At 39.8% G+C, this 23044-nt stretch overlaps 4 protein-coding genes across 6 annotated transcripts; 3 read left to right on the forward strand and 1 right to left on the reverse strand.

Annotated features, from left to right (window-relative positions):
* The first annotated feature begins 235 nt into the window (after positions 1 to 235).
* On the forward strand, positions 236 to 10658 carry LOC102706799 (sterol 3-beta-glucosyltransferase UGT80B1). Of its 2 annotated transcripts, none has more exons than XR_005812735.1 (14): positions 236 to 711; positions 1841 to 1974; positions 2494 to 2736; positions 4321 to 4432; positions 5019 to 5189; positions 6467 to 6530; positions 7057 to 7114; positions 7258 to 7432; positions 8051 to 8181; positions 8612 to 8714; positions 8989 to 9065; positions 9462 to 9509; positions 9861 to 9994; positions 10276 to 10658. XR_005812735.1 is itself a non-coding variant. In XM_015834986.2 (14 exons), the coding sequence occupies exons 1-14, from the start codon at positions 513 to 515 to the stop codon at positions 10477 to 10479; spliced, it is 1869 nt and encodes a 622-aa protein (XP_015690472.2). In that variant the 5' UTR covers positions 236 to 512; the 3' UTR covers positions 10480 to 10658. The 2 variants fall into 2 exon arrangements, 1 of the variants encoding a protein (XP_015690472.2); XM_015834986.2 differs by having other exon boundaries at positions 9845 to 9994.
* An 896-nt stretch (positions 10659 to 11554) lies between these two features.
* LOC102699746 (protein YIP4b-like) lies at positions 11555 to 14056 on the forward strand. Its single transcript, XM_006664980.3, has 3 exons — positions 11555 to 12174; positions 13207 to 13281; positions 13397 to 14056. The coding sequence occupies exons 1-3, from the start codon at positions 11689 to 11691 to the stop codon at positions 13655 to 13657; spliced, it is 822 nt and encodes a 273-aa protein (XP_006665043.2). The 5' UTR covers positions 11555 to 11688; the 3' UTR covers positions 13658 to 14056.
* Positions 14057 to 15344: 1288 nt separating this feature from the next.
* On the forward strand, positions 15345 to 19588 carry LOC102722735 (polypyrimidine tract-binding protein homolog 3-like). 2 transcript variants are annotated; one of them, XR_001551768.2, is made up of 14 exons: positions 15345 to 15528; positions 15639 to 15722; positions 15818 to 15889; positions 15959 to 16035; positions 16420 to 16501; positions 17647 to 17711; positions 17815 to 17864; positions 17950 to 17991; positions 18091 to 18142; positions 18274 to 18322; positions 18424 to 18437; positions 18575 to 18682; positions 18761 to 18904; positions 19000 to 19588. XR_001551768.2 is itself a non-coding variant. In XM_006664977.3 (14 exons), the coding sequence occupies exons 1-14, from the start codon at positions 15666 to 15668 to the stop codon at positions 19387 to 19389; spliced, it is 1332 nt and encodes a 443-aa protein (XP_006665040.1). In that variant the 5' UTR covers positions 15381 to 15665; the 3' UTR covers positions 19390 to 19567. The 2 variants fall into 2 exon arrangements, 1 of the variants encoding a protein (XP_006665040.1); XM_006664977.3 differs by adding an exon at positions 17257 to 17386 and having other exon boundaries at positions 15381 to 15722; positions 19000 to 19567.
* Positions 19589 to 19681: 93 nt separating this feature from the next.
* Positions 19682 to 22940, reverse strand: LOC102723013 (protein LIKE COV 2-like). Its single transcript, XM_006664978.3, has 8 exons — positions 22674 to 22940; positions 21612 to 21664; positions 21417 to 21526; positions 20933 to 21100; positions 20742 to 20839; positions 20397 to 20523; positions 20101 to 20230; positions 19682 to 20021 (listed from the first exon to the last, which is right to left on the reverse strand). Exons 1-7 carry the CDS (start codon positions 22791 to 22793, stop codon positions 20127 to 20129), a joined length of 780 nt encoding a protein of 259 aa, XP_006665041.1. The 5' UTR covers positions 22794 to 22940; the 3' UTR covers positions 19682 to 20021; positions 20101 to 20126.
* Positions 22941 to 23044: the final 104 nt, after the last annotated feature.

Below are 23044 nucleotides of genomic sequence, written 5' to 3' on the forward strand. Positions count from 1 at the left end.
AGCCGGAATATCCCATCACGTCGGCTGGGAAGGGAAACGTGTCGAGCCACCTCGCCGCGGAGTACGGACCTCCGTGATCCGAGTCCATACACCGATGCAACCAGGGCAACCCTGCTCGGCCGTCCGATAGACCAGCGAACGGTTCAGATGATTCCGTGCCCATGGTCCCCACACCCCCATGCGCCCCTCACGTGGAACGGCGTTCTTGCCCCCACGGGTTCCTCCCCCCCCACTCCCGTTCCGTCGCGAACGCTTGACTGGCTGGTTGCATCCCACCCCGCGCCTCCCCGGCGACAAGGCGACAAGGCCAACCTGCGACTGCGAGCCAGCCATCTCGTACTGCCACGCCACTCCCTCTCTTGCCTGCGAGCCCTCGCTACCCCGCGGCGGCGTGGCCAATGGTGACGCGAGGCCGGGGACGCAGGTAGCTTCTAGTCCAGCGGCGGCGGGGGCGGCGGTGGCTCGTGGCGGCATCGCCGTGCGGGCGGCGTGCGCGAGGTGGGCGGGAGGGGATGGGGAGCAGCGGCGAAGCGGTGGTGGAGTGGGAGTGGGGGAAGGCTGGAGAGGGAGGCCGCGATCGGTGGCGGGCGGAGTCGGCGGGCGCTTCGTCGTCCTTCGCGGAAGGGATGGGAGAGTTCGTGCTGAGGTCCATGGACGCCAGGTTCTCCGGATCGGCCGGCGCCGATGGGTTCCCCTCCTCTCAGCAGCTAGGTTCGTTTTGCTATTGCCCGATTTGTTCTAGTGCAGTGGGCGCACAAATTTACTCGGTTTTGAGCCGTAAAGTATGCTTAAGCGCGTGATTGGAGACGATAATGCTAAATCTTCTCAAAAAGATAATCTTCATGTTGCAAAAAAAAAAGCACTAGTTAAGTTTATTGCCAGTTTGCCACTCCCAGTGCAAATGTGTGATAAGTGATATATACCTAGTTAGATGTAAGCTTTAGCCATGCTTGAATTCTGAATTCTGAAGACTGAGGGTGTGTTCAGGGCAAGTTGGTAGTATTTAATACTTTACTGTAGGTATAAGGATGTTAGGATGGGATATAGCTAACTTAATGATGATGCAGGGCTGTTGCTCCATGCCTTAACTTTTTTTTGTTCGTACTATAACATGCAGTTTTGGTCTGAGTATTCGTTTTCATTACAATATCTATTTACTTCCATGCTAGTCATGTTCTCATTTTATTACTACAAAACTGGAACGGGAAGGGTGAATAATTCAATTGTGTGTTTCAGAGTTTTTCTTGGCATCTTGCAATCTACTGTCCTCAATTGCATTAGTTTGGATGGCTATCTTTTCTGTTAATGGAAATGGAAGGGGCTGTTACCCTTCTTTCTAAAAAAAGCATTAGTTTGGATTAAATGATAGACACTTTCCATGCCTTAACTTTTTTTTGTTCGTACTATAACATGCAGTTTTGGTCTGAGTATTCGTTTTCATTACAATATCTATTTACTTCCATGCTAGTCATGTTCTCACTTTATTACTATAAAACTGGAACGGGAAGGGTGAATAATTCAATGTTGTGTGTTTCAGAGTTTTTCTTGGCATCTTGCAATCTACTGTCATCAATTGCATTAGTTTGGATGGCTATCTTTTCTGTTAATGGAAATGGAAGGGGCTGTTACCCTTCTTTCTAAAAAAAAAGCATTAGTTTGGATTAAATGATAGACACTTTCTGTTGTATTACATATAATAATGATTATTGTAAAACGTCTGGGATCTGCAGGTGTTTTACTGAGAAATATCCATACAGTATATATATACTTGTGCGTTCTATATGTGTATCTTGCTCTAAAATTATCATTATTGCCCACATTGCAATTTGTTCTTCCACAGGATTTGGACATAGTAAATCCACAACTGCCGGTTCTGGTTATTGTAAAGGGCAAGAGCATGTTTTCGTAAGATCGTACTCTGATAGATTGCTCAAGTGTGACCTCACGTTGGATATGCTATCAGAAAATGAGAAGGTTGTTTATATTATGTTATACTATCACACATTTGATGTTTTTATGCATTCATTACATGATGCAGTGTTTACATGCATGTCAGAAACTTCATGGGACACCATTTGATTTCTTTGTATTGTTGCCAGTGATGAAGTAATTCTATTTGACCTTCCTTTATTCAGATTGTAACAATAAACACTAGTTTCTTCCAGCTGCCTGATATCTAGTTTCAATGGCGCTAGAAATAAATTGAAGTTTGGTATGCTGTTTACTACAGTCATGTTTACACAAGATCTTGACTTTAGTTAAAATTTGTGAACAACCAGGAAACAACACTTGTATCCCAACAGAAATGATGCCTGGAAGTTGCAAAAGAACTGATATTTCTACTTTGTGTTTTACGGTTTTATCTATTCATAGTTAGGGTCACGTGTGATATTTTAATTAAAAAGGAAGTTATATGCCAATATGGCATTGAATTTAGCTTCTTTTGTTGGTAACATGTTTTATAGCTATTCATTATTATATTTTGAATTTCAGATAAAGATAATTGAGAATCTGGTGAAGATCCAGAATGATGGTACACTGGAGGTAGACGTGAAACGTAGTGCTCTTATTGCATCCGAACTTTCAGAGATTGATGCATTCGGTTCTCTTACTCGTGATACTGTGGAAGCTACATCTGGATTGAGCAAGTCAGTCCCAAAGTTGAAGATTGCTATTCTTGTAGTTGGAACACGAGGGGATGTCCAGCCATTTATAGCATTAGCTAAACGACTTCAGGCAAGTGAATTTGCAAATTCCCATTAGAGATCCATTCAAAGAGTTCTTCTGGACAATCGATATGTTAAGTGCTCAAGATTATTATTCTAATAACTTTAGATGTGTGATCATTACACCCGCCTGGCAGTGGTAGTCAAGATTATTATTCTAATAACTTTATGAGGAAGGCTACACATAACTGGGCCATGGGCCATGGCTACAAGTTTATGTTGTCTAACAGACTTTGACATGTTTAGAGGGACAAAGCTACATATTTTTACTCATCTACCTTAGCATTTAATTTTACATTCATAGGATGTTTTCATGTATTCAATTTTTAAGTTTATATAATACGCATCATAATATAATACATAATCCTCTTAATTCATAGCAGTCATCAAATACACACTGGATTTATAGTATATATGCAAGCTTATATTTGCTTCTTCCCATCTTAGAGATAAAATCCAAAGATCCTGGTTTTAAAAAATATACCGCTCAAAGCTATTGGTTCACTTTAATTCTAATACCATACAAAGTAACAAACATTTAACTCTCTGTCATTTCCTCCAAGTGATGGGCTTCAGACGTTATCTTGTACAAAAATACCATCTGTGTGGATGAAAACTGCCCGTTCACTGGCAAACTCCCTGCAGCCTGCACTTGGAGTGAACCATAGGTACCACTACCCTGCCGCTGCAGCTGATCCCCTGCCATAGTGCCATTGCTATCGCGATTGGCTCCGCTGATGCATAGTTGCTTTTCCTCTGCTGCAGTCAATCCCACCAGCTCCACACATGATTCCATGTGCTGTTGCTGTCCCCAACCATCACCGATTTGCACCAGCGCAATTGATTCCTCACAACGGGGTGGAAAAAGCTTTATAAGCTTTTTTTTTAATCGAGCTTTCTTCAAAATTTACTTTTATGGTTCATTGTATTGTTCTATATCGTTGTTTTTTTTGTTAACAAGCTAATGAACAGAGTGAGCCAGGGTGAAAACAACTTCCGTTCAAAATTAAATAATTTTTATTTTGAAATAAAAACTACATCAATTAAAGCAATTTTGAACCGAGCTGAGTCAGCTAAAAGTTCTTTTTTCCACCCCACTAGACCACCATACACTGGCGGCCTGGCGCTGCCACGGTCCCTGACCACCACTCACCCACGAAGTTGTAGTTGAATCCATGCCAACCGCTGTCCTAGACCATCAGCCTGCTCTGCCAGTCCCTCATCACTTTCTGCTGCTGCTGTTGATTTATCTGCTTGTGCAACCAATTTCGGTTGACATTGTGGTCCCGGAGCAGACGGTGGATGTGGGAGCTGTGCAGCGAAGCTAGAGATGGCAAGATTGGATTATCCAGGACGATGTATGGAGTAGACTGAACGCTTAATGCTTCAAGGGCATTTTTGTCTTTTCCCATCTTGTTCAGTCCAAAAAATATGAAAAAAAGGGGTAAAAGTAATGGAATGGAAGATATCTAAACACCAAACTTTCGGTAGTATCAAAGTGTACCAGGACTTTGGATGGTATATCTCTGAAGTTGGTATCTTTCAGTGCCACAAAACCAACTTTCCCTAATAGAATTGTTGGCATTTCCTGCAGGAATTTGGCCACTATGTTAGATTGGCAACCCATGCCAATTTTCGTACTTTTGTGAAGTCAGCTGGTATTGATTTTTACCCATTGGGTGGTGATCCTCGGATATTGGCTCAGTGTATGATTTGCTGTCTTCTTTTTATATATTACTAGAAAATACCGATGCTTTGCTATGGAAATATATTACAAAATGTTATAGTAATATTTCTCAACTATCCTAATATCACTTGTTTGAACCAAATATGGACCATAATATCAGGAAATACCATGAGCTAATTTGCAAAAGAGCTGTAGAAAGCAGGGGCGGCAGATTCACTGCCACCACCACTAGAGACATTTAAAGTAGTATAGATATGAATATTGTGTTTCCATGTTGCTGCCAGGAATGGGTAATTTTGTACACCATATGCTTTTTATATTTTCTGTTTCTGAGATTATTCTTGACACCTGCTTTGCACAAAATATATGATTGTTTACTCATATGCCTGCATTTTGGTAGACTTGATCATCCACAAAAATGAATGTGTGAAAATAAAATTGCCTGTCACAATCATGTTATATCATTTTGCTAATGATGAAACATAATGATTTTCACATATTCTATAAGAAAAACAGTGCTTATGTATTATTTACTGAACTGAATTTTTATAAGTATGTTTGCACTATACTTTTTATTTGACCAAGGGATGCACATTCAACTGCAGATATGACAAAAAACAAAGGATTTTGCCTAGCCGGACCTACAGAAATTTCTGTTCAAAGAAAGCAGCTTAAGGAAATAATTTTCTCTGTTCTACCTGCATGCACAGAACCTGATTTGGACACTGGATTACCTTTTAGAGCACAGGCAATAATTGCAAATCCTCCTGCTTTAGGTGGTTCTTTCTTTCATAACACCACTCTACTCTCTTTGCTAATTATAAGATCTTTATAACATGTGTTAATTTAGCATGTTCTTCTTGTAAATCGCATTGAGCTGTGCATGTCACAATAACAATTCAAAAGAAAGATAGAGTTATATTTAGTATAGAGATACTACCCCCGTTACAAAATAAGTTTGAACAAGAAAGATGAACTTAATTTGGGACTAGCGAAGTACCTTTTAGCTGTTGGATGTTTTCATTCCACTATAAATGTGGAAACTTATGATCTCTCAAGATAATGCATTCAATTAATCCGCTTGCAATAATTTTGTAATAGATGGACAGGATTATTTTGAACAGCAAACTCTGTTAGCCTCTGACTTTATATTTTTGTTTTATGAGTTGTGAAAATAACTTACTATTTGCATTCAATTGAGGTGATAAATCATCTGCAGAGTTTTTGATTTTCTGAAAGCCTTATCCCACCCATTTCTTCAAGTATGCTTGCCTTTACCCTGAGACCTTCAAAATTTCTGTATCTATTCTATTATAAAGACAGCTCGAAAAGGAGTCATCATGTTCGCTCTAGAGGCTAAAAATTACCATGTTAATCAGAAAAAAAGAAAAATATCTTAGCCATTATGATTATGGTGGGCCCAGATTATAACGGTTTAGATTAATCGATATTGTTGTATACAAATACATTATAGAAATAGGATCTAAGAGCTATATATGAAATCCAATCCAAACCAAACCTATAGAAATAGAATATAAGGGTTGTATATGAAATCCAAAGCTTATAGAAATTGAAGCTAAGAGTTTTATCTGAAATCCAAATATACTTTTACATAATGGTATCTATAGAAATAAAATTTCAGAGTTGTATATTAAATCTAACTCTACTTGAATTATCTAGCCCCGCACAAAACTGCACGGGGCAACCCGCTAGTTGCTATGAATGCAACAATTAAAAGGTGCCACCACGTAAAATTTCATATACCCAATTGGTGGACAGGCCACTGTCAACACAGAAAGTAAACACAGGGAATGTTGCTTCTAATTTCTCACACTCTAAAGCTTTGGCCAATTTTTGTCAACAATGCATCAACTTATCAATGGTCACACATTCTTTAACTTGGAAGACAAAATGATTGCCTACTCTTATGCCAAAACACACTATAACCAACTAATCATACAACATGTTAATATTACAGTGCTAATATTTATGTACCAGTGTCCTGTGTCCTGTGTTTTGTGTTATGATCTTCTAACAAATTGTATCACTTCAGGACATCTCCATATTGCAGAGGCACTTGGGGTACCCCTGCACATCTTCTTCACTTTTCCATGGACGTAAGTCTGTACTGCTGTCCTTGCCATCATGAAAACATTTCATAATTTCCCTCTCATCATGTTTATCCATGTTATTTTTTGTGTTACTCCTTTTCATATCTCAGTTACTAATTTACTATGGATTGTGCTAGAAACTTTTACAACCGAAATAGTACTTTCTAGTAATTATAATAACTCGACCAAATAGTTATAGCACAAAAACAACGGAAATAGTAAAGCGAGCTGTGAGGACTCTTTGTTTAGGCTATAAACTTATAAAATGTGCAAAGTAATTATCTTGTATAAAACATTGAATTTATAATTCACATTAGACGAACTGCTCACATGCATAAACACCTGCACAAAGGATGCGCTACATGTATGTATGTATGCATCCTCAAAAGATCTTTTGAAGTGAGGATAGGAGCTGGATGGCAGGACCTACAATCACTATAACTGATTCCTTTCTTATTTGAAAGGATTTCTGGTGTACTCTTTGTGCAAGGTTGATATATATGCTTTGCTAACTCCCAATATTTGTAGGCAGGCCAACTAATGAGTTCCCTCATCCATTGGCACGAATTCCTCAAAGCGCAACCTACAGGGTACAACCTCTGCCTTTTAACAGTTGTGCACAGATGATTTAGATATGTTATTTTCCATCGTATTATATTTGACATTCAAATTGGTTTGTCTTGATTTTCTAAAAATGTACTCAGATTCTGACATGCTTACCTCTCACATTCAGCTATCCTATCTTATTTTGGATTTAGTAATTTGGTGGGGCACCAGGGGATTCATAAATGAGTTCAGAAAGAAGTTAAATTTGGCCCCTATTGCCTATTTCAGCACATATCATGGATCCATATCACACTTACCTACTGGATACATGTGGAGCCCTCATCTTATGCCGAAGCCAAATGGTATCTTATATAACTTCTTTAAAACATTCATGATGCTACTTATCTGTTAGTGCAAGTAAAATTGCTTGAGCACATCCATATCCAGCTGTGTAGTGTGCAATGAGCTTCAACATGGGAGGCACATCATCTTTTTTGTCTCATGTATATAGTAGATATTTTTTCCTTATGTTGTAAGCGTAAATCCTTGTAATTATGATGGTGTATCTTATTCTATTACAGTAAAATGATAGGTCCCTCTTGACAGGGTCCATCTCTTTGTGCATGACGAGGATAAGAGTTCGTGTATATAGTGAGATATGGATTATAGCATGGTAGAAAAGTAGAAACACTGATATATTTTCCACGCAAAATAGCAAAAGAAAGAAGAAATACTAATATATGTAATTTTTTCTAATATCACAGTCACATCCACCATTCCACCCACATGGCCACATTAATCTATTTGCACTTTGGACCCTACAGCAAATTTTTTGCATCGAACCAACTCAGTCTGCAGATGTAAAACTTAGCTTTCACGAAATGAATCATCATCATACTTATTTATTTTATACCGTGTTGAATTTCATGACTTATAAATATCTTATGATCTTGTCGTGCACATGTTTTGTTATTCTACAGATTGGGGTCCTCTTGTGGATGTTGTGGGATATTGCTTCTTAAATCTTGGAACAAAGTATCAACCACCGCAAGAGCTTTCTCAGTGGCTTCAACAGGGACCCAAACCAATATATATTGGTTTTGGTAGCATGGTATGAGCCCTACGTGAAAATGAGTAGAAAAAGTTCAATAACCTAGTACTTTCAGTATTATAATTTCAATAAGTATGGCTACTGTTTTTCATATAAAAACTGACCATAGGAATACATTCTGTTTTCTCATGCCACCATGCAAGTTATATCCCCCTAGTTTGTTTCTTTGAACTGCAATATTCTTTCATCCACCTAAACCTTCGATTACTCGCAATTTATGCCAATGGAAGTTTTCTTAATACATCTGAATTGAATCATGTTACCTCTGTTGCTACATATACAGATAGATCTTCTTACATTGTTAAAATTAGATATTCAGATGCCTTCAGCCTTAAACTCAGCCCTTTCAGACATATGATAATTCTTTCCTCTTCTATTCTGTCATAAGAACTGTATAGTTCTACTAATGTGCCTTTTGTTTTGTTTGAAGCCTCTTGGTGATGAAAAAAGGGTTACTTCTCTCATTTTGGATGCACTAAGAGAAACAGGACAGAGAGGAATCATTAGTCGTGGTTGGGGAGACCTTGGAAGTTGTAAGTTGTTTCAGAATTCTAATTGTGCAGCTAACCAATCCTTGTACTCTGCAAACCTTATCGTGCTATGGTTATTCTGGAGCATGTGCATTGTTCTGTAGAAACCTGTATTAATCTTGTGGACTATCATTTCTTGTAGTTCTTGACTAAATGTGGTTAGAGAAGATGTAACTTTGGTCTATTTTTTTGTTCTGTTTAATGTCAGGATTACCATCTGATGCATACCGAATAACAAGCTAACCTACCTTGTACGTTTATGAATGCAACCTTGCAGTTTCAGAAGTTCCAATCGATGTCTTCATTTTGGAGGATTGCCCTCATGATTGGCTCTTTCCTCGCTGTGCTGCAGTGGTTAGTATAATATTGCAAGACCACCATTTAGAAAACCCCTTTCCTCTCCTTCCCTTACCATAGCTTTGCCACCAACTTCTATACACCATTATAGAATTATTTAATCTTTCTTTAAAATAAAACAGTTTTATGCAACCTCCAATATGCAGCAATATATTAGGTGGTATTACAGAACATGTGGTACAAGCATGCAATATGGTGGCTGTATTTATAATATGGCTGTACAGTTATCACAATGTGAAATTTTTTTGTTTAATATGGTAGCCATCGTCAATAGTACGATTTTTTTTGGGTTCAGAGTAACTACAGAGTTCTTTAATGTGAATCTTGTAACACTCAATTGTGGTGCATTATATTTGTGAATATGTTTACTGATGTTATATGTTTGTTTATAAGGTACATCATGGTGGAGCAGGTACCACAGCTGCAGGTCTTGTAGCTGGGGTAAGCAACTAATCTCTTTACAAACTGAAATAATCTTTCAATACTGACGGAGTTGGATTAATACAGAAGGCCTTCAAATATGTTATTTTCATGATTTTGGCAGAAAACATGTCACTTAAGAACAATACAAAACCATATTAAAGGTCCAGTTGACAATATAATCTGCAGGCTGTAGCTTCTGTAACAAAAGTGCTATCCTTGTAGAAACGGTATTCGTAGCTTCCTCAATGTATAAGATCTCATATAAAATCTGCATAAAATGGCATATATTTTCCTTAACAATAGCTATCATCAGTATTTATCCATGTATTTGCTTACTTCTGAAATCTTAACAGTGCCCAACTACCGTAGTGCCCTTTTTTGGAGATCAATTCTTCTGGGGTGAGAGAATTCATGCACAAGGTGTCGGTCCTGCACCTATTCCTATAGCAGATCTTACTGCTGAGGCACTTTCAAATGCTATAAGATTCATGCTTGATCCTGAGGTATTACTGTTTCTCATGCTTCCTTGTATTTTATGTTTACAATTTTTTGTGATTATGTCCTTGAGAACTGGGAGCGGACTTCCCTGCAAACTGGTAAAGAGTACATTAGGAGTACAAACAATTGCTGAACTTCACTCACTATAGATTTGTCATGTACTTTGGATTCAGAATAGGACAGTAAAAGTATGCTGCTATCTCGTGAAGTGGCTATAACTAAATGAATGGTAGTGAGCAAATGCATGCCTATCTTACTTAACCCTTTTGTCGGTACTTTGCTGAAGGTAAAATCACGAACAATGGAATTGGCAATAGCGATCGGGAATGAAGATGGCGTGGCAGCTGCTGTAGACTCATTTCATAGACATCTCCCTGCCGAACTTCCGCTTGCCCCACCACCATCCGCAGATGTGAAGGAAGAACAGATAGACTTTTTTCAATGGTTTTCACAAGCCCTCGAGAAGTGTTGTTTCCCATTCAATCCTTAGCTGTTCATAGCTTAGATAGAGAGGTTTAATTTATTTATTGTTCATTACTTTATTTATTTGTTTGGTTAAATTAGAAAATAATGTCTTGTAAAAGACTGCTGTAGCGAAATAAAGACTATCTAATACTGTCTCAATGAAACTGAGCATATGAACTTTTTTTCATGGGGTCGAATGTAAACTGCGAGCAATATCTTTTCGTTTTCGTTTATGCTGCCAAAATTTAAATTTTCAATCTTAAATTTATGGTAGATTTTAGGGGTTTTTTCATCGAAGTCTATTTTCTGTCCTTGGTTTTTAGATCGTTAAAAGCACGCACATAAATATTTTTTTATAAATATGTCTGATTTTTTCATAAATAAGTCAAACAACCACCGCTGTATATGAGACCACTGCATATGAGAGTACTTTCTTTCGTTTTTACCTTGTGAGTACCTATAATTGGGATGGGGTGTTTCGGTTTGCTGTATTCAATCAATTACGTTACTGTTTGCACATACTACTTTTTAAAAAAGAAACTTAGGATACATCGTAAGGGTGATCGATATTTGTAAAAAAAAAAATAAAACTTTATATACGTGTTCTTAGCGATATAAAAGGATCTAAAAGGTAAGAAAAAAATAAAACTATGATAAAAAAATCCTAAAATCAATTTTAAATTTAAGTTTGAAAATTTAATTTTTAGCTTATAAGCATAAGTAGAATTAAAAAATGAGGGTGTAATTACCTTTTAGACAGTGGAGCATTTTAAGATTGCTCGAGAAAGGGTTCGTTTTAATTTACAGAGGTTTTTTGTACGTGGTATTCATTCGAAAAAAGTTAAACAAAAACAGCGCTATTTCTGATTCCTCCAATGCGAAGGCAACTCCACGCGAGCCGGCGTGCGTAGGCGTAACAAGGTCGCAAAGGCAGACGGTTCGGCTCTATGAACGTTAGGAACAATCTGGGCCGTCAATCCTCAAATCGACGACGCTCGCGTCACGTCATGTGCCATTCCCCGTCTCCCTCCTGCCAAGCAGAGTCGCACTCGCTGACTCGCAGGCCGGCAGGCACGCACCCACCCGCGAATCCGCACCTTCCCAAATCCCAACCCCCCAAACCCAGCACTCCCGCGAGATCTCTCTCTCTCGCTCCGCCCACCGACGCACGCGCCAGATCCACCTCGCCGCGCGACCGCCGCCGGGATCTCCCCCTTCCGGCGCGCCGGCTGCCATGTCGCACAACCACGGCGACACGATCCCGCTCCACCCGTCGTCGGCGCAGTCCGACATGGACGAGATCGAGAGCCTCATCTACGCGGCGCCCTCCGCCACCGTCCTCCCGGCGCGGCCGCCGTCCCCGCCGCGCGCCTCCATCCCGGTATCCACCTCCCCCGCGCCGCTCCCGACGCCCGCCAAGCCCCCACTCCCCGGCGCCTCCATCCCCATCGTCGTGCCCCAGGCGCCGCCGCCCGCGTCCGTCTCCGTCCCCATCGCCTCCGACGGCTTCGGGCCCCCGCCCAACACGCTCACCGAGCCCGTGTGGGACACCGTCAAGCGCGACCTCGCTCGCATCGTCAGCAACCTCAAGCTCGTTGTCTTCCCCAACCCCTACCGTGAGGACCCCGGCAAGGCGCTCAGGGATTGGGATCTCTGGGGGCCGTTCTTCTTCATTGTTTTCCTCGGCCTCACACTCTCCTGGTCCGCCTCCGTTAAGAAGGTGCCTACTTTCCTCTGTCCTACAACTAGATCACTGGTTTCCTTATTGTGTATGGATCTGGAAATGCTGGTGTTGACTACTAAGCACTTGATCTGGTAGATTTCATAATAATATGTGTATGAGAAGGTAGATTGTACTATACATTATTGAATCAGATGATATATGATCTTTAAGGCAAACGTCTCACCATAATGTGGAAGCTCATGATTAGTATCTGCAGTAATCGAATAAGTACTAGGGGTGTGGGTCGCAAATCACAGTGCTCTGCCCAATTAATTCTATTGTTTTGTCTACACGACTAAGGTTTAATGCTAGGCACAGCTTAATAACATGCTTGCTTGAGTGTGGCTACTTAGCTCTACCTTTGGTAGCCATTTCTGAAGCAACAATATTGTTTGAATTAACTGATTGGATACTGGTTCTAAACTGCAAACACTGTATGCAGAACTTTGACAATTCACGTATGATTAATAATATTCTATTCCTCGATATGGTAACATACTGGAGCAATGCCGAATATATTTGCTCCCTTTCAACATTTCAATATTGACATTAATTGGGAATGTTTGCATAGCAAGTGACCAGCATAGGTATTTCACATGGAGATATGATCATGGTTGATCATGATCCAGTAGCATGCAGTAATAATTATTGATGATGTGTGGGTATCTAGATGAAACTAAAATTCATTGCTTCTCATTCAAAAGAATAATATAATCTACTCTGATTTTTGTTAAAAGAAATTTTGATGCATTGGTGAGGAGCTGTCTCCTGTCTGCATTTTGACTCATCATTTGGAAGAAAGCATAGTGGTTGAAATTATCTAATGTATTTGTTTGCACCGTTTATTCAGCATTAAAAAATGACCAAATTATTTACTTTGGGGGTTTCAGTATTATTCCTTTCTGTCGGGTGATTATGCAATTTCCTTCCTGTTAACACACGTATGCTTCCCTGATAGTTGTTTGCTATGTAGATAATTCCATACAGTGAAATCTGTTGTGCTGATTTCTGTGCTGTTTGTCTTTGTAGTCTGAAGTATTTGCTGTTGCATTCGCTGTCCTAGCAGCTGGGGCTATAATTCTTACACTAAATGTCTTGCTTCTGGTAAGATCTCTCTCCCTCAGTGGGTGACTGCCTTTTTATTTGCAACTCTGCAGTACTAGTTATGCGATACCTGTTGTAGAATCTTGTAATGATTTTCGTCTATGTTTACCTCCAGGGTGGGCACATTATCTTCTTCCAGAGTCTAAGCCTTCTTGGCTATTGTCTGTTTCCTCTGGATGTTGGAGCTCTTGTTTGCATGCTGAAGGATAATGTCATACTAAAGATCATCATAGTGACGGTCACATTGGCATGGAGTTCCTGGGCTGCATATCCATTCATGAGTGCTGCGGTTAACCCAAGGAGAAAGGCTCTGGCCCTGTATCCTGTCTTCCTCATGTATATTTCAGTTGGTTTCCTCATAATTGCCATAGACTAATGGTGGGCTGAACTTTGTAGCCATACCTAAACCGCTGAGATTTTCCTCGTTGAACCACCAGAATACATACAAGTTTGAACAGAGAATGCGCACGTTAAGAATTCTTCTCTTATTGCATTGTCCATTTTGTCCTTGAAAGGAGGCGTGCATAAGGCTGTAAGATTAGTGGAAATCTACATGTGTTGTAAAGGGCTTCTCGTACTTTGGACCACTCAATTGACTGTCAATTTTTCCTCTACTGTACGATGCTCAAAGTTTATTAAATCTAAATAACTCATATAGTAGTATTTCTATTGTGGAACCGAAAGGCAGAGGGTATATAGCTCCCTCCATTTCTGCATGCTTTCTTTGTGACTGTGGTTTCATATTAAAGTAGTTATCTCTGATCTGATATCACTGTTTCCTGCTCTTCATTTTTTATGCAAATTTTGAAAACCAGACTTTTTGTTATTCTGACATCAATTTTTAGGAGTTTTCGAGTAAATTGTGCTTTAAGCCACCTTTTATTACCCCAAGTTTTGCTTTAGGCCACTATTGAACCCATCTTTTCATCGCGGACCATGTAAAATTATTATTATTGTGATTCAGATCACTTTAAATAACTTTTCTAGCCGTGTCTAGCAATTCTTTTCAGCATACACAGAGATTGCACTTAGATGGAAGTTTGCTGGTGTATGGAGGCAGATGTATTTGAGGTTGTTGATGTATAATTTTAAAATGTTCAAAGTGGTCCAAACCACAACGATAAAATCAAAACAATGTTATATTTGCCTGATTAAAACCAAAATGTTAGGTTTAAGGGTGATGCAAAATGAAAGTTGAAAGTATAATTTACTCTTACATTCTAAGATAATGGTGCCATTAAATTTCAATTTCAGACTAAAGATTGAAATTTTACAGTCGGTTTCATTTTACTCTTGCAGTCGGTTTGTCGAATTACTTAAGGCTCGCTGCCGGGTCGCTCAACACGAGGACTTTGTAAAAAAAAGAAAAAGGAAAGAAACGCCAGGAAATCACCGGCAGCAGAAGCACTTTGCTGATCTCTTTATTGTGTACTTGCTTCGTTTCAAATGATAGGATATATTTTTTATACAAGGGTTTGATCGGAGATTACTTTATTAAGATATAGTTTGTATGACAAAAATTAATACTATGATATTTGTATTTGGAAGTATATTTTTTATAATATATTTTGTATCACTTAAGTGATACTCCGTCTCCAAATGTCCTGGACAGTAAGGTTTTAATTTTGTTCCCAAACTTAAAATATCATACACTATTATTTGTCACATCAATCAATTATCATTTAACATTTTTTTATCTATTTTATCCTAACCAACCTACAAGTCTCTATATTAACAAAACATTAGTCTTTTTACTGTATAATTAATCTCTTCAAAACAATATAAAATATCTTATAGTCAACAACTCGAGAAAAAAAGGGTAATATATTAACAGAGTAATGGTAAGCTTCAAGCTGCGAGTTAGCCATTAGTTGATTTTTTTTACACGGCACTTTCGGTGGATATCATTAAATTTGTTCTATAAAATTAAAGATGTTCTATATTTTAAAATAACGTTAGTATCCTCAAGAGTCGACTTTCCGACGAGATTCATATCAAATCTAGGCACTGTTTCTGCCAACTCCCCAAATTCCCAAGAAGCGGCTGCTCCCCTCTCTATCGCCTTCCGTACGGATTGCGGCCTCCCCAAATCTGGAGCGTTCTTCTTCTGGGTCTTCTCTCCCCAGCCCCACTCGGCTGCTCCTCCTGCGCCTCCTCATCTTATCTCGCCAATCCCCTTCACCGCGCGCGGCAGGGCTAAACCAAACCCTAGCTCCTTCGCGCCCACCGCCTAAACCCTAGTTGGAAGTTAGCCTTCGCGGCCCACCTCTCCTGTTTTGGTCGATTGATTGTCTGTCTCTCTTTTCTTGTTCGATTAATTTGTTCGTTTACTTGGTTTTGATTGGGTATTTGGTCAGAGTCGCTGAGGGGTGTAGCGCGGGAGGATGGGGGAGCCCTCCAAGGTGATCCACATACGGAACGTCGGGCATGAGATCTCCGAGGTAAAGAGATGATGCTGGTGATTTGCAGGTTTATGAGCTGCGAGCTGTTTTTTTTTTTTTTTGATATTTATCTGGGGTCTTTCTGTTTCGTGCAGAGCGAACTGCTCCAGGTGGTGCAGCCGTTCGGCACAGTCGCCAAGCTCGTTATGCTGCGTGCTAAGAACCAGGTTTGTTCTCGGCTTCTACTACATGTTTTCGCCGTGCTTGGCTGTAATGTGGTTGTGCTGTTGTTGAAGGCTCTCGTCCAGATGGAGGATTTAGCTTCTGCAGTGAATGTGATCCAGTACTACAATACAATTCAACCCAGTGTAAGGTAAGCTTGTTCTTGGACCTGGTGGTTGCATTCTAAGAGCATGTCTGCTGGTTACATATTTGAGAATAGTTGTTCGGACAAGCACTGTTTGTTTGCGGAAAAAGAAAACAACCATTTCTTAAGACTGCCTGTAGAACCTCTGAATTAGCTTCACTGAATAGGTCTCAATGGCTTATGTTTACCTATTTTCTTTTGAAACTGTTGCGCCTTTCTGGTATAGCCTATATAGGAAAGAGTTTTGCCATTTGTTTGTTGGAAAGTTGCATATGAACATATAATGGTGAAGTTTCACTTTTTCATCTATTTTTGTTGTGCTATCTTTGCCCAATGATATAGATATAGATATGATGCTCAGACCAACTGTGCTTTTATGCCATATATTAGGGGAAGAAATATTTACTTGCAATTTTCATCTCACCAAGAACTGACTACTGATCAGAGCTCACATGGACGAAATCCTGATCAGGTATGCTTTCATGATTTTGCACTAAGTTATCCCTATGTTCTAGAGTGTAGTTATGTTTGGAGTGTGGGTTTGCCCTTCTATAATAACATATAATTATAATAAAAGGCTTACATTACCAACATAACAGAGAATAATGTTACTTCCTCCGTTCCATATTATAAGACTTTTTGGACTTGACTAGATTCATCCTTGTATTAATGTATATATTTTGTATACGTGTCTAGATTCATTAGCACATAAATGAATCTAGGCAAGGCTAGAAAGTCTTATATTGAATGGAGGGAATATCTTTTACAAGAAAACCTAACATCTTATAGCAGTGCAAAAAACTTATGTGTTCCAAGGTTTTCTTACCGTAGCCTGGAAAGCTATGTTCTTTCTACTGTGTATGATTGTTGGTTAGGTATATATTTCAGGCGTTGACTCATGGGGCATGGGATATAATTGGCATTTTTGTAGTATAGCTGCTAGATACAATTTTCTCCTGTTTTACCACCTAGCCTGTGATGGTTCACTTATTACCAAAAGAAAAGCATTTTTTTGTTAAAATATCTTGATTTTCACAGCAGTACTATTTTGGGTTAATGTACATGACCATTTCTCCATTTGTCCCCATTAATTGATTTAGTTTGCATACCTTCTCTCCACTTTCTGCCTTTCTCTTCTGTTCCAACTAGATGCGCCTATTCTTCTTTATTCATTCTTCTATCTCTCTCCTCTTTCTTTCTCGGTACTCGTCTGATGCTGGGCCTCAGGAAGAACCCAACCGCATTCTGTTAGTAACCATTCATCATATGCTTTATCCTATAACCATTGAAGTGCTTCATCAAGTGTTTTCTCCCTATGGATTTGTGGAGAAGATAGTCACATTTCAAAAGTCAGCCGGTCAGATTCTTTCTACCTCTCTTTCTCAATCTATTCTTGCATTTAATGCATTGTTTTCCTTGCCAGACAGCATGCAAATTATGAGTAGTATTTCATAGTTTTCTCAGCTGCTAGTTTATAGTTCTAGAAAAAAGTTTAAATTATTTATGACATTCGCAGCCATGTTTTAGTGCATGTTTTTTTGCTGGAACAGTGATATGTTTACTACATGCTGAATCAAAAAACTTGTTTTCTATGGTGATCTTTTTTTGGTGATGCAGGTTTTCAAGCCCTCATACAATATCAGTCACGTCCAAGTGCAATACAAGCTTATGGCGCTTTGCATGTAGGACTCCTGCTCGATATACAACACAGATCTTTTTCGCTGACATTCATTTCATATGCTGCTTTTTAAACTCACTTTTTCTGGGGAAAACATATGATCTCAGGGACGGAACATATACGATGGTTGCTGCCAGCTAGACATTCAATATTCAAAGTATGGCCTGTAGTGATTGTTATGTCATATACTTATGTTTAATATTTCACTATACTGAATCTAACTTGTTCTGTTAAATCCCCAGTCTCAGCGAGTTGCAAGTTCACTACAACAATGATAGATCTAGGTATCAGAATGTACTTAATTTATAACAGCAAAGTTACGTTCATCGTCTATGGAGCTTGAAATTTCAACCCATTTTGTTTACCTATGCCCTCTTGTTCAGAGATTTCACAAATCCATCTTTGCCAACAGAACAACGCCCAAGATCATCTCAAGTATGTCAACTCGTTTTGTTCCATTGTCATTTTATGTTCTATGTTTCCTTTCAATTATTGGATGGACGATTCAATTTGCTATGTTGTGATATCTCACCGGTCACCTTCATTGTTTCTGTTGTTTGGAATAGCCTAGTTATAATGATCCAAGCAGTCTGTTTGGTTTCCAGCAACCTGGAGGTAAGACATTTGCTGTTCCTGTATTTGCTTGTTCTCCATTTTATCAGTATTTGATAAATACATAGTTACTGATTTCTTTTGGTCGGCTTTCTGCTCTACAGATCCATATGCACAGGTATGTATTTATGAATTTAAAACCTGCAGATAATAACTGTTTTGTTTTTACTGTTTTTATGCTTGTCCTACATTAGTATTAAAATATCATACTAAGCATCTGCTTCACTTTGTTATTGCAATATTTCCCCATACCAGATGAGTAAAGCTGCAATGATTGCGTCTGCTTTTGGTGGAACATTGCCTCCTGGAGTGTCTGGCATCAACGACCGATGCACACTCGTAGTTAGCAATCTGAACACTGAGGTAAGATCTCACTGGCTATAAATTCCTCCCAAGTTTTTGAGTTCATAAATATCTTGGTTTTATTACCCTTTCATGCAGAAAATTGATGAGGATAAGCTCTTCAACCTTTTCTCAATGTATGGGAATATCGTGCGCATCAAGATACTAAAAAATAAACCAGACCATGCCCTCATCCAAATGGCGGACGGGCTTCAGGCCGAGCTTGCTGTACAGTATTTAAAGGTACCGCTTCTTGGTCACGTTCTTTCATTCTGCGCGGTCTTCTTTTGTGTGTGTGTGGTGCGTATCACTCTGGTGTGATGGCATTTCCTGTGCAGGGAGCAATCTTATTTGGAAACAAACTTGAAGTGAACTATTCCAAATACCCAACCGTTACGCCTGATCCAGATGCGCATGACTACTCAACTTCTCACCTGAACAGATTTAACAGCAATGTGGTGAAGAACTACCGCCACTGCTGTGCTCCAACCAAGATGATCCACATCTCAGCGCTTCCACAAGACATAACTGAGGATGCTATCCTTTCCCTTGTTGGCGAGCATGGGACCATCGTCAACTCAAGACTGTTCGAGACAAACGGCAAGACGCAGGCCCTTGTGCTGTTCGAAAGCGTGGAAGAGGCAACGGAGGCGCTTGTAGAGAAGCACGCAAGCAAGCTGGACCGAACCAACATCAGGATTTCCTTCTCCCAGATGCAGAACATTTAGTTCTTCCCTAAAAATTATAAGCCAAAGCTAGCTTACCTTAACTTCGTGATTTTGTTAATGGAGTTCGATTTTGTCAAGCTTTTCTTGCATGAACCTCTATATGTTTCACCTTTCGCCCAAAAAGTAGTGTCTATCTTTACGGATCTGATAACTTGTGCTCTGTTATATGATGCGCTCTCTTTTATGCTACGCGTTTTCATCATGCTAAAGACGACTTTGATGGAATATATATCAATGTCAATCGGAAGAAACCTTTAGTTGGAGAGCGCATTCCAGTTATAAAACAAACAAATGCCCTCGGAAAGAAGCCAGCATGATATAATCAACTCTACGTAACGAGATCGACATTATCTTATACATGATATTGTTACAAATGAATTTAATCAGTTGCACTACGGACGTTAACACCTCAGACCAGTCAGCAAGCAAAGAGTAGCGCAACCAGTACTGTTGCTGAGCATCGATATGGTGCTTCCACCAGCTAATGGAACACTAAGAGCGCGAAGACGGCTCGATCAGTCTCACGTCGTGTTCACCTTTCCAGCCATCACATTTTAACACAACAGAAACGGCAAGATGAACACAGCAATGGTCAGAGCACCAATCTCACAGCGGCCCACACATTACACGACCTGCTCAAGGGGCATATGCACACATCAGTAAACATGAAAACCCTGAGTTGCTGGAGCTAATTGCCGGAAGATTCCTTACCCGTGTTGGTCTCTTGTACTATGACATTATGTCATTATTCTATTTAGACGGATACTCTGGCTCTTCCGTGGGGTGGGTTCAAGCGACGCGATCACCTGTGGCATGGTCATTCCTCCCGAAACAATTATTTCTGAAGGAAGCAGAAAAAAAAAACACTCCATTAGAATTATATGCAATCAGTGACTTCAGTAAGTTACCTCATCTAGCCAGATACAAGAACAAGGAGAAACCAGTAAAATAACACATGATCATGCAAAAGTTGCAAGATAGTAGCGTAATAGGATAGGGCAACCAACCAATTCCTTCCCGAATGGATAAATTAGGTCTGATTATCTCTTCAGAGTTCACCAGAAATATGTCACCAATGTATAGATGATTTGTTGGCACATAAACACTACACAGTTCTTCATCACCTTTATCAGTCTGACAAAACACAAACAAGACGAACATAAGAAAAGGTAACCTCTTGTGAATCATAAATAGCATGGCACACCTATAACAAAACATCTCAACAACAGATTGCTGCTGACTTATTCTAACTGTTTAGAAGGTAGCCTAATAAGGCTCTTAGAATGAGCATATCAATAACAAATTGTTGATGCAACCCATCGCTATTTCATATATAGCCCTAGATGAAGTACCTGAAGAACAACTGTTGATGTTATGAATCCAAAAGCATATTCACCAATACGTGGATGACGAATTATCGCAACTTCTTTAAAAGCCGTTGTATTTTGATCTGCCAAACAAATAATTTTATTAGGAAGTCCATTGTGCAATATGGCTAACAATACTATCATGAGAATATTTGTTCATGGAATCAGTATATAACCTGGTGAAATGGCAGTGCTGACTTGCTTTGATGCAGAATATATGTGCCGTACAAATGGCATTTTCTTTATAAACCATTCTCCAACCCAGAAGATGGATGCGCCCACCCAAGAAGAAACAAATATTCCAACCAGAAAAATGAATACCAGAGAAGTCAAAAAACCAAGACCTGCAATGTGTCAATGATAATGAGAACTCGCCAGAAACCTAAACTGGATTTGATGGTAAAGGGAATGATAATGTCAAGCATATGATTAGTTTTAGCAAATTACTACTGCACAGAAGGATCTTAAAACAAAAATAATATTTTTAATTTGATAAAACAACAAAGATCTCAAGAAAATAGTTGCTAACACTATTAATATTAGTCCCATCAGTTTAATTTGCATGGAGAGCTTGACCCATGTTATGCCAACCACAAGATATAAAACTAAATAGTTCAAAATACAAACTTGGAATGAGTATAAGTTTGAAGCCACAATTACCAAATATGTTGATTCCAAGTTTTGCATATAGTGGGCTGAAAAAACCATCAACAAATTGAATAAACCACCATGTGATGAAGAACGTGACAGCAACAGGAAACAGCACTACACTGCAAAACAAGGAAAAGAAAGGTGTTAGGCACAAAGTCTTTCTTTTGGGTAACATATTTAACTTGGTTCCAGTGAAAGATGTACCATCCAGTCATAAATTTTCTTGACACCCAACTTTGAAGAACAGCGCAGCATGCCTACACAAAACATACCAAACTATGAATAAAATAAATACATGATTTTTTCCAAAAAAAGTACATAAAACTCAATTCTTATTAAACACAAATACTTATGCAAAACTATGAAAATAAATGGAAACAACGCCTTAAGAGATTAGATCAAACTTTATCTGATTATGATATGTACCAGAATTTCATGAATAGAAAAGTACATCCCGTTACTATTCCAAGTAAGGACATGCATGAAATTTCATGAATGCTCAGAAAAGCATTAATCACGGAAATGTGCAGACTACCAAGCTGATGAACTGGAATTTTTCTCGGTCCTGATCTCTTCCCAAGAGGAAGTGTCTATTGCAAACCCAACTACTTATAATAACCTACAATGAACCTGCGGCCAGCTTCAATCCTTCCTATACGCAGGCTGAAGTCCAAATTACAAACAGAAACGGATTGAAGAAAACATCATGTTTAATATTAGATCCACATTTCCCTATAAACAGGCAATTCTAGAACCAGGTTGGAGTTGCAAATAAGGAATAATCACATCAAAATCTATTAATCGAATATGTAAATCAAAAGCTCTAGACTTCAAAATTAGCCCAAAAAAATCATGAAAAAAAAATCTGGTGCCAAATCCAGTCATGCTCGAGTCTCTCCCTCTCTGTGTGCGTTTTTTTGTTAACCGCACGAAGGCAAATATTCACAAGCTCTAGGATATATTCAAATATCATCAAAGCCTACTAGAAAATCAGCTGCGTGTAACATCAGTATGCGGACTTCCCAGTCTAGTGCTAGTAGGAAGGCATTGCAGACAAGGACATACTAGCAAAAACTTCCTAAAATCAATTAACGCCGAAAGCTAAACTGATTACTTCCTTGGAACATCCCATCTAATCCGGGAAAACACGAGACCAAATCCGCACAGATCCGACTACAGGAAAGCACAAATCTACGCGGCAGCCGACGGACGGCCGACGAGTCCCTCACGAGGCGCAGGCCGGAGGGTTCGGGTTTAGATCCAGACCTTTCGGGTGGAGGTGCTGGGCGAGCTGGGCCGCGGCGGCGACTTGGCCGGGTCCTCCGGGTCAACCGCCTCCGCCGCCTGGCTGAGCGGGATCGACGTCGACTCCTCCTTCTCCGCCATGACGCCCCTCCTCCTCCTCCTTCTACAAAAACCCCGCGGCGCGGACGGGAGCGGGAGGCGGAGCGGGAGGCGAGACGAGGTGAGGTGAGGCGTCGGCGCGTCGCTGCCGCCCCACGCGCTGCTTTTGGCTGGCGGCCAGTACCAGCAAGCGGTTGATGCGGAGGGAGAGGGAGACGTCAAACCGTGGCGTACCGGGGTCACCGAGACACCCGTCAGTATGGCCCCACCTGTCAGGCTACCGTCCCCACGTG

The sequence above is a fragment of the Oryza brachyantha genome, chromosome 1 (genome assembly GCF_000231095.2).
Source record: "Oryza brachyantha chromosome 1, ObraRS2, whole genome shotgun sequence".
In the NCBI taxonomy this organism is placed as follows: Eukaryota; Viridiplantae; Streptophyta; class Magnoliopsida; order Poales; family Poaceae; genus Oryza; species Oryza brachyantha.

Coding starts and splice junctions, on each gene's coding strand:
- LOC102722735 (XM_006664977.3), top strand. CDS start 15,666: ATGGGGGAGCCCTCCAAGGTGATCCACATACGGAACGTCGGGCATGAG. Junction 18,143..18,273: donor AACGCCCAAGATCATCTCAA/GTATGTCAACTC, acceptor TGTTTGGAATAG/CCTAGTTATAATGATCCAAG. Junction 18,905..18,999: donor TTGCTGTACAGTATTTAAAG/GTACCGCTTCTT, acceptor TTTCCTGTGCAG/GGAGCAATCTTATTTGGAAA.
- LOC102699746 (XM_006664980.3), top strand. CDS start 11,689: ATGTCGCACAACCACGGCGACACGATCCCGCTCCACCCGTCGTCGGCG. Junction 12,175..13,206: donor GGTCCGCCTCCGTTAAGAAG/GTGCCTACTTTC, acceptor TTGTCTTTGTAG/TCTGAAGTATTTGCTGTTGC. Junction 13,282..13,396: donor CACTAAATGTCTTGCTTCTG/GTAAGATCTCTC, acceptor GTTTACCTCCAG/GGTGGGCACATTATCTTCTT.
- LOC102706799 (XM_015834986.2), top strand. CDS start 513: ATGGGGAGCAGCGGCGAAGCGGTGGTGGAGTGGGAGTGGGGGAAGGCT. Junction 712..1,840: donor CCCCTCCTCTCAGCAGCTAG/GTTCGTTTTGCT, acceptor GTTCTTCCACAG/GATTTGGACATAGTAAATCC. Junction 5,190..6,466: donor TGCAAATCCTCCTGCTTTAG/GTGGTTCTTTCT, acceptor GTATCACTTCAG/GACATCTCCATATTGCAGAG.
- LOC102723013 (XM_006664978.3), bottom strand. CDS start 22,793: ATGGCGGAGAAGGAGGAGTCGACGTCGATCCCGCTCAGCCAGGCGGCG. Junction 20,524..20,741: donor CATCAACAGTTGTTCTTCAG/GTACTTCATCTA, acceptor GTGTTTTGTCAG/ACTGATAAAGGTGATGAAGA. Junction 20,231..20,396: donor ATCCATTCGGGAAGGAATTG/GTTGGTTGCCCT, acceptor TGCTTCCTTCAG/AAATAATTGTTTCGGGAGGA.